The following is a 10,289-nucleotide window of genomic DNA, read 5'->3' on the forward strand; positions in this document are numbered from 1 at the left end:
TCTTGTTCTCTCCCATATGCACAATGAAATTAATGATACATTATTTCTTACCTTTTCCTGCCGTGGAGGAAAGAAAACCATACAGCAAATATATTTGCAGTGTGGAATATTTACTAGGCAAAAACTTCTTGAGAGGAGTAAGGAGGAAAGGATCTTTTTGTTTTGGTAGGTGTGCTCCTTGTTACCAGAGTGCACTCCTTACCAATTTATTTCAGGGACCTAACATCCAACAGTTTATACTTGTGTGAACCTCAGCACTAAAAATTGGCCTACTGTATCAGTCCAGATCTTCTAAGAAGCAGATATTTTGATGTGCAAAAGATCTGCTTGTCAAAGGAGCTGGAGAAGGTAGGGAGAGCTGCCTTACGACCATGTTGCCGTTGACAGCCTATGCAGAGAGAGGGAAGGAAGGAGCATTGGGTTGGAAGCGTTTCAGATTTAGCCCAGTTGCAAGAGACATTCATCCAGAACAATGGGGAGTCCATTAGTCAGAGTTGCCCATTACAGGAGTCCCCTGTGTCACTAGAATGGGCCACCCTTTGTTTGCTCAGTCACTGGCTGGACGTACGCTGAGGAAAGCATGGCTTTGCAGAGTGGTGAATGCAGAGGGGCAGCAGTTGGCAATCTGAGCAGCACATTTTCACAGCTGCCAAACCCACATATGGCATCTGATGAAAATATCACTATTTTCAACTTTTCTAGCCCTTTGTTCTTACTGAACCTGCCCTAGAGTAGCTTTGTGTCTCCCAGTCCATAAACATGTCCTATTCTGCTAGCTCATTTATGTCTTCTATCCCCAATCCTAGGAATATGGGCTGGCCATTTCAACTATGTCACATTGAATTAGTTTTCTCTTTATCCTCTTCTGTGAGCATCTTACTGATTCCAAACTCTAAGTAACTCTGGGAATTTCTTTTCTTTTTCTAAGTTCTTGCTATGCCCAGTGTTTATAGAGATAATCATGTAACTATTTTGATTTGGGATTGCAAGAAAGTAACTTAAATTGATTAAGATTACAGATTTTGGAGTTGGTATAAATGGGTTTCTAATCCTGGCTCCGTTACTTACCACCTGTGTCAATTTCTCCAAGTTATACAACCTTTATGCCTTGGTTTTCTGCTCTGATAAATATAGTAATATTTTCCTTATGATATTGTGACTATAGCATGTCATATAAATAGTTGCTTAATAAATGACAGATACCTTATTAATAACTTCAGCTAGGATTTATAACTTTTCTGCCCATTTTTAAATGTTTGGGATGTCCTATTTCTTTTTTATTTGAGTTTCTTCAAACCTAGTTTCAATCTTTCCAACTCATGTAATCTTGGGACCATAGCTCCTACATTATTGAGAAGTGACAGGCCATCAATCATTCAGTAATGTTTTGAGAATCTACTATGTACCAGCAACTGTTCTTTGGCAATGGGCATATAATGCCAAGTCAGACAGACCAAGTCTCCACCTTGATGGAGCTTACAGTGTATTCTGTGCAGTGTATTTCCTTAACTTCTGTGATTTGCACTTCAAAATCTTTGATTTGTCTTTACTTCCCTTGTCTGCCTCAGTCCTGTCTCAGAGAAGACCGTCCTTATTTTTTCAAAGATTAACCTAAATTCTGTTAACTTGCTTTCTTGGAATCTTGCTTCAATAACAATCTCTTAATTGACTGTCTTCAGTCTATCTCTAGTGGATCATTTTTTTGCTTTGCACAAACTTTTCTCCCATTTTCTAAAAAAGAAAAACACAAACAAACCTTCATGTGAATTTGCTTCTAGCATATTCTTTCCTTCCTTCTGTTTTCCTTGTTTTTCAATTGACTTTCACATCCACAAGTCTGTTTATATAGCTGTCTCTTAAACATGTCCATGACCCTGTCTTCACTATTATTTTCTGTAAATCTGAAGCACTAATTCTGAAAATATGTCTTCTGTGATGCTACTTATCAGTTTCTCTTCTGTTTTTTATAACAATTTGTCATCCTTTGTTCTTAATTTTATTTCTTCATTGATTTCAACAGATACTTGTTGAGTGCCTATTACGGGCACTCAAGTGCAAGTCATATAAAATTTGTAGAGACATTCTAAGATTTTGTTTTCTATTTCCTGCACTAAAACCTTAGCATTTTTCTCTAGGCAATCTTACCTGCTCCAAATCCCAGTTTATATTTTCAATTATAATCATCCACTGAATTTCATTTCTATTGTCACATTGCCCTTTGTACCTCACGTTCTCTACCTGTTCCTCAAACTCCACGTTTACAAACAGATGTTATCATATTCCTCTAATCAGCACTTTCTTCTAAAGTCTTCTTTCACTCACTCAGGCTTTAAAAGTCCAGCTTATCTTTGCTCTATTCCTTAAATCTATCTCTAGCTTTTATCTTCATTGCTATCATTTGTTTCTGGTTATTTTACTTCTTCCCTGGAGTATGACAGTTAAGTTCTGGGTCTTTTTAAAAACCACTTTTTACGAATTCCTTAGTCCTGGTATTCCAAATTCTCTAAAATCGGCCTCAATCTTATTTTCCATGTAATCTTTCATTGTCTGGTTTTATGCCCTGTGTCCTTCAAGATCATCTTCCCTACTTGTGATTTTCACTTTCACACCTGCCTGACCATGCAAAGACCATTCCTGCCATACCACGCAAATGCTCTCTGTTTATCTTTGCTCATGGAACCCTATCCATCCTTCAAGGTCCAACACAAATACCATTTCTTTAAACTCTCTTTATTCTTCATACCTCTAGATAGAAATTCTCCCTCTTGTGGAACACAGTATTTCTTTGTATCTCATCTCATTTATGAGGTTTTGAGGTCCTTGAGCACAAGGACTTGTGATGTTCCTATTTATAATCTACAGTATAGTGAACATACCACCTTATTCAATAAGTCTATGTTAAAGAAATAAAATGAATTGAGAAGCTCTCCCTCTCTTAAAAGTGATTACTGATCGCTGAAGTACACCAGTGAAGTAATAAAGTGTACATCCTGGCTGAATAGTTACTCTGCAAGAATTCAAAGTAATTGCTATATGTGCAGATAATCTCTATTTCACTCTCATCCATTTAGTATATAAAGAAGCACCTCCTCTGAGCCAGGCACAGAAAGAGGGTGGTACTAAGTCATAAGGACACAGTTTTTCCTCTGGAGATGTTTACTATCTCTGAGACTGATACTCCAAATACAAAAATTACTAAATGTTGGATGAGTTCATAAGCATACTTTTGTGGAATCTTTTTATAAAACCTTAGAAAAATCAGTTAAGTATCCTAGTATATCTCTGAACATTAGTTTAGCAGATAGTGATGAGTTTTCTTAATCTAGTCTCAAAATTTTAAAAACTTTGCAGAAATAGTGTATTTACTTCTCATTAAGCTGGTCAGGCTTCCTAAATGTCCAGGTTTTTTTTGATTGGGGCTGGAATTTTAAATCACAAATGAATATAAGTTACAATATTGTAAGCAATGCTTGCTTGATGAACAAATGTTTTAAAGACCTGATGAGAGGAGATAGAGTGTTTTCTTTTTTTTTTTTAAAGCTTATAATGACCTATGCCTATGTTAAGAGTTGTGATCTTTATTATAACCCATACATAGTAGGTGCTTAGTATATGTTGGTTAAACGATGACAGTTGGAGAGCCCATCTGTCTATGAAGTTCTATAAAATAAGGATTTTTAAAATTTAGCTTTGAAAAGAAAAGGGTAGTTAAATATAGAAGAGTGCATGCTACTCCAGAGAACATTAAAATGTTCAGCTGGGTAACATAGACATATTTTCCAAACATTAATTGAGTTATACAACATAATAACAATCAGGAGTTAAGTGATATTATATAATTTTTGAGTATGCACTGTATTTCTAGGTTTTATTTCTTATTAGCACTCTGTTCCAGCTTGACCCAGACAAGAAAACTGGCATTCTTTATGATTAGAAAGATTCTTTTGTCATTTGATCATGCTAAATTGATAGTTTTTATAGCCTGACAACTGACCAAGTCATCATTACCTGGAGGGAAACACTTAAATCATCCAGAGATGGCTATTCTGTTCTGAAGGAGAGTTTGAGTTGACTCCTTGAGATTTTCTGTTTCACTCCCCAGGTGGCAAGGGTTAGTTTTGCTAAAAAAACCTGACAGTTTCCACCCTCTGGGTGGTAGATTGGATTGGAAATATATAGAAAGAGAGCTTGTCAAGGAAATTTAAGGAGCAGAGCTGATATGTTCTAAAGGGAATTCTAAACTAGTCCCCAGATTGAATCATAAATGCTTCTGTTTTATGGACATAAACAAGTGTATAGAAGATAAAGAGGAAGAAGCAAAAGAAAGAGCAAAGAGTAGAAGGTGTGAGAGGAAAAAATGTCAGAGGAGGCATAAAACTCTACGGTTTTCTGGCCTGTGTTTTTTGAGATGAAAATAAAATAGCAATTGGAGGAGCAGTTTTGATGGTGATTGAAGTTTTTTGAGTTACTTCTTTAATTGTTATTCATGGAAACTGAATATTATATTGCATTAAAGTCACAGAATTATAGGAAACAATTCTAGTAACAAACTATGGAAATTCATTGTTCTGTTTTTGAACTGACTGCAGCAGTCCAGTTCCAGGCTAAATGAGTCTATATGTGATTCTTATGATTCTCTTGCAAAAGGAGACATCTTGTAAAAAAACTGAGCTATTGCACTGTGTATATTTGTAACGACTATGAAGTGGGATATGTAGTAATAAAAGAACTCACCCCGCCCAAAGCAGACTGTCATTTATATTTAAACATTTGCCACTTACAGTCCACTGCCCCATAGTTAAAACAATTTATTGTGGATTGAAATATCTTCTTGAAGGGCTTATTCATGTTTTACATACAGATTTGTGATCATTCAGACTTAACTGCCATTACTTGGAATGTTTCATATTGATTACATACCTACCTTTTGCCATTGATGTTGTTATTTAATATTATAATAATGGTTCTTAGGATGAAGTAGACTCCTTTAAATTAGTATTTTCTTCTAATACTCCCAATATTTATATTGATCACATATATTTTATTTGTATATGGCTAAATCCAGCCTTCTAAAAGAAATGGACAAAAAATAAAAATATTTAGCCAATTTGAAATAATGCTGATAGCTAACACTCCTATAGTGCTTACTATTTTTCAGACCCAGTTCAAAATGCTTTACCTCTATTAATTAGAAACACATTAAATAGAACTATTATTTCCTACACTTTACAAGAGAGAAAAGTTAGGAACAGAGAGGGTAAATAATTTTTTCTGAGTAAACATGGTAAGTAAGAGAGCCAAGATTTGAACCCAATCAGTGAGTTCAACCAATATTGGGAGTATTAGAAAAAAAACTAATTTAAAGGAGTCTACTTCATCCTAAGAACCATTATTATAGTATTAAATAACAATATCAATGGCAAAAGGTAAGTATGTAACATACCTACCAATATGAAACATTCCAAGTAATGGCAATTAAGTCTGAATGATCACAAATCTGTATGTAAAATATGAATAAGTCCTTCAAGAAGATATTTCAATCCACAACAAATTGTTTTAACTATGGGGCAGTGGACTGTAAGTGGCAAATGTTTAAATATAAATGACAGTCTGCTGGGGTGAGTTCTTTTATCAGTTTGACTGTTTGGTACTCTCTACTCTTCACTTCTAAAACTGAACTATTCTTGGTTACACCAGGGATACAGTAAGTACCTCAAACTACTTACTTTGTAATAAAGTAAATGTTACTAAAATGTTACTTCAAAGTTATATTTTAATATGATCATATATTAATATGGATATCCTTTCCTGACCAGATTATGAGCTTGTAAGTACAAGAACCATGTTTTCTTAACTTTGTCGTAGACAGTACTCAGTAAAATGTTGATTCCTCTGAAATTACAGCGTATCATTGCCCCGAGATATTCTGTCCAAAAGACTTCCATTTTGCAATTGTAGGTTTTACATTCACAAAAGTTTCAGATCCTCAAAACAAAAAAAAGCAATTGTTATCTGTAAGTGGGATATTGTTTTCATGATTCTCTTGTTTCTTAACTATTTTTTTTAAAATATGATACTGTAAATGAAGCAGATTATTTTTGATTGATATAGAATAGTTTTAGAATCATGATACTTAACTGAAATTCTTTTCTTTTTAATACTCTTTCCTGTAGGGCGCTGCTTTAATTAGAATGCTGGCTAATTTTATGGGCCATTCAGTTTTTCAAAGTGGTTTGCAAGTAAGTAAAATGTTTTATTATCCTATTTTATATTTATCCTTGTCAATATATTTCTTCTAAGGATATCACACAGTTTGGGAAATTGCTAATACAAAATTACTAAATTTGATAGAAAACTTTAGGATGTGTAAGGTAAACAACATCTTTCTTTATGACAAATGAAAGCTGTAGATAGAATACTCACTATATTACATGACAAAACTTCACCTGTTGTACAATTTAGAATCTGTTTTTCATTTTTAAATTGAAGTAATTTTCAAATATGTCAAATCCTAAATAATCTGCATAAGGTTTTCAGAAAGCCTGCCTTCCTTTTCTTCCATTTAAAAGTTTATATAAGGTGAAAACAAATTATGCTAACCTTACTAGAATTATGAATTTGATAAAATCTTAAAGTTATTTTTCAGATATATAACTTTTATGTTGTTTTGCTGTTGATACACATAGATTGTTATTTGTTTCAATTGTATTTAAATGTTTCTATTTTAATTAGTAAACATAATTTTTTTAAAAAGAAGGAAGAAGAAGCAAGAAGTTTTATCATATTGCATTTAGAGTATGAAGTATGGAATCTAAGAATAGAGTCTTAGAAAAGGAAAATTATTAAACTCTTTAAAGCAGACACAAATATAGAAAATAAACTTTTATTCCATTGAATCTGCTGAAGTAAATCATGTTCCGAGTAGCTGTGATTGATGAATTATTTATGATGCATTCTGCTACTTAGAAGTGTCCTTTAAAGTAAATTGATGTTCACCTGAAATACAATTATGCTAAGACAGAGAGAGCAATCAATCTTATCTGTTCTTAGTAAGCTTTTCATTTTGAAATTTAAATAAACTACATCTGTGATCAGGTCATATTTTAGTAGTATAATTCTATCTTTACCCCAAATAAACTGAAAGATAAATATAAGACAAGAGTTAAATATGTTTTGACAAACTATATGTATATATATTTAATGCAACAAGGAAAACTATATAAATTTCTTGAAGAATAATTTCCCTCAGAAAATATTTTTACAGATTTGTTCCAGTGGGGGTTGGAATTTACTTTAATCAGCTCTTTCCATTAGGGACACCTTCAGAATAGCTAAATCCATTGAACGTGTTTGCCGGGTGCTAAAGGCTCTATTCTGATCGCGTAGTTGGGAAAATCTTTTTTTCTTAAGAAGTACCCTCCATGAATATCAACTATCTGGAGGAATGTCCTTCCTTATCCCCACTCCTTTGTTTTCCCCATTGAAGTTTTAGCATCACAGTTTCAGAAAAAGTCTAAGCGTTCATAAAGGCAACACAAATTGAATTTGATTTCCTTGTAGCAAGTTGATGTGAAATCATTTTCTTTATAAAATTATTATTGTTTTTCTTCATCTGTGTGTATACATTTGCTCGGCAGACTGAATAACTGTAGTTATATTATTTGGAAAGGATTATGATTTTGCATCATTTTTCTTTATCCTGCCATACATTCTATGGTGTGCAAAATATATCAATTTTTCATACATTCTTTTCCACTGACCTAGTCTGTTCAGTTTTATCTAAAACAGTTTGAATATACCCTCGGATTCCCATTATATTAAACTTTCATTTGAAACTTGTATTAATATGTATCTTTATGCTCTGATATTTGATTTGGTTAATTTTCAACTGAGGGACTCTATGTTTGTCAACATTGCATTTCATTTGCTTGTGACATCTCATTGATCAGATAGATCTGTATCCTTCAGTACTTCACTTGCAGCTTTATTTATACTCATCACTCAAACTGATTTAGTGTATCATCAGCAGTTTGGATTAGTTTACAGTAGATCCCTATGTCTAGGTGATAAATTATCATCTCTTGTGCATGAAGATGTATGGGATACATTTTGGAGATGACCTCCTGAACAGACACTTCATGTCATGGTGCTGAGTGGTCACAGAGTTGATATTAATATGCTTCCCATCCACAAGACTCTGGGGAGACTTGGTTTACAAGTTGTTGAAAGAGCTAATCTGGGCTGTCAGCACTCACCTCTGCTGGAAAATCTATGAATTGTTTTTACATTAACCATGGCTATTTCTATGTTGACAAATTGAAGTTTATTATTTGCAAACAGAGCCAAAGATTTATAGATATAGGCAATTCCAAATTCCAAATAGTGTACTTTTCATATATATTTTTATGCCTCCTTTTTTTGAAAGAAAGGAAGAAAACTCCTTTCTTCTCTCTTATTCTCTATTTCTTTTGTTTTGTTTTTTCCTGGACTCGGACCTTAGTCTTCATGTTCCAAATAATGTCTTAATCATGGGTTCTTCTTGATTTATTATCTACCTAAAATTTGTGGTGTCTTGCAATTTTGTGTATCCTTATGACCCAACTTAAGCTCTTTTGGGATCAAGGCAAACTTTTTTTACAAATATATACACACACACATATGCATATGTGTGTGTGTGTGTGTGTGTGTGTGTGTATACATAAATATAGAAAGTTGGTTTCTGGGTCAGTTAACATATTCATATTTAATTTATAAAGTATAGATTCAACTACATTTTCTATATTTTATAATATTTTGCATGGGAACATATACTTTAAATTTCTACTCAAACATATATTTCCCAGTAGGAAGGGACTCTAGAAACTTTTTGGGAAAAAATTTGTTTCTAATAGTCATATAACCCAATGGATCAGCTATTAGAAAGTTTAGAGAACAGTTTCATACTGAATCATCACAACTTTTCTTGGTCTAGTGTTCTTGATACATTTTTAAGTCTTTTTATTTCCTGAATTTTGTCTGGTGCTTAAATGGTTCAGTATTGAATAGCTGTTTTCTAATAAATTATCTCAAACCTTTTTTTATAAATGGACCATATATATACACAAAAGTAATTCTTGATACACTACTACTAAGTTAGCTTTCATTTTAATGTTTACATTGAAAGTGGAACTTTGTATTAAGCTTGAATTTTTCTGTTGTTAGATTTAGTGTGTCACTCATAAATAATATATTTTTAAGCCTTAGAATTATTTATATTTTTGCAAACTCTACAAATCTACTGTTCCATTTCCTAAAATAGTAGCAGGCATATTTTAGAAAGCGTGAGGCAATGGAATCAGTAAGGAGAAATGATTCTCATTTATACCCCCAATTAATAGTGGCCTTTCTATAGGTCACTAAACCTCTCTTGGCCCCTGGCCTTATAGTTATAAAATGCAAGAGCTGGACTTAATACTCCGAGTCTTTCTATCTTTCGTATTCTCTGAATCTAGTATTTATTTAATTCAGGTTACTAGTTAGACAATTTGAGTTTTATACCTTAAATTTAGTACAGCTGTTTAAATTTGATGGGAAAATTTATAAACTAGGTGTATAAGAATGAGTGATTCCTTGTTCTTGAATCTTCAGTTAATCATCTGAATATTAAGACCATGTGGCTATCAATGTATGCAGTGCCATAACTGTAGTCAAACCAGACCAGCATTTGTTGTTACAGAAAGTTTTTTGCAGATAAAGTTTCATTTAGCTGATATTAGGAAACAAACTTATATTTTCCTTGGCTTTTAGTTACCTGTTCACTTTCATACTTTGCTGTAAACACTTTACATATTTGTGGTTAAGGTATAGAGGTTTTAGATGACATCTACTAAGGACTTTTAGGAATTTCTTGGTGATTTTCAGTGTATATGCTATCTGTGTATATGGTCAGAATTTCAACTTATACTCTTGAAATCTCCCAGAACTAACTCGACTCATGGGTCTTTTGGCACTGAGGTATATAGGAGGTTGGTTTTGAGGAGACTCAACAGCCCCTTTGATGAGTGTCATTATAGAGGACTCAAACAAGAGGAAACTTAGTTTTTCAGAGACAAGAAAAGGTGCTTTTGATGCAAAGGGCGGCTCAGTGGAATTTAGCCCCTCAGCGTCTGTATTCCAATTTTCAGTGTCCTACAGATTTCCAATCAATAACCTACTTTTCACATAAAAGACCTAATCATGCCACAAAATTTACTTGAGTTGTAATTTTGCCACCTTCAAATTCTAAACCATAGTCTACTTTTCAGATACAT

The 10,289-nt window shown here is 33.3% G+C and overlaps 1 protein-coding gene across 1 annotated transcript in view; it reads left to right on the top strand.

The window, feature by feature from the left end:
• Nucleotides 1-10,289, top strand: part of TRHDE (thyrotropin releasing hormone degrading enzyme) — a 367,060-nt gene that overhangs the window by 248,362 nt on the left and 108,409 nt on the right. The window contains exon 7 of the mRNA XM_069490875.1: nucleotides 6,174-6,239. Coding sequence (XP_069346976.1) covers nucleotides 6,174-6,239 — 66 coding nt within the window. The remainder of the gene's footprint in view (nucleotides 1-6,173; nucleotides 6,240-10,289) is intronic.

This window comes from Eulemur rufifrons, chromosome 16, assembly GCF_041146395.1.
Source record: "Eulemur rufifrons isolate Redbay chromosome 16, OSU_ERuf_1, whole genome shotgun sequence".
Lineage (NCBI taxonomy): Eukaryota > Metazoa > Chordata > Mammalia > Primates > Lemuridae > Eulemur > Eulemur rufifrons.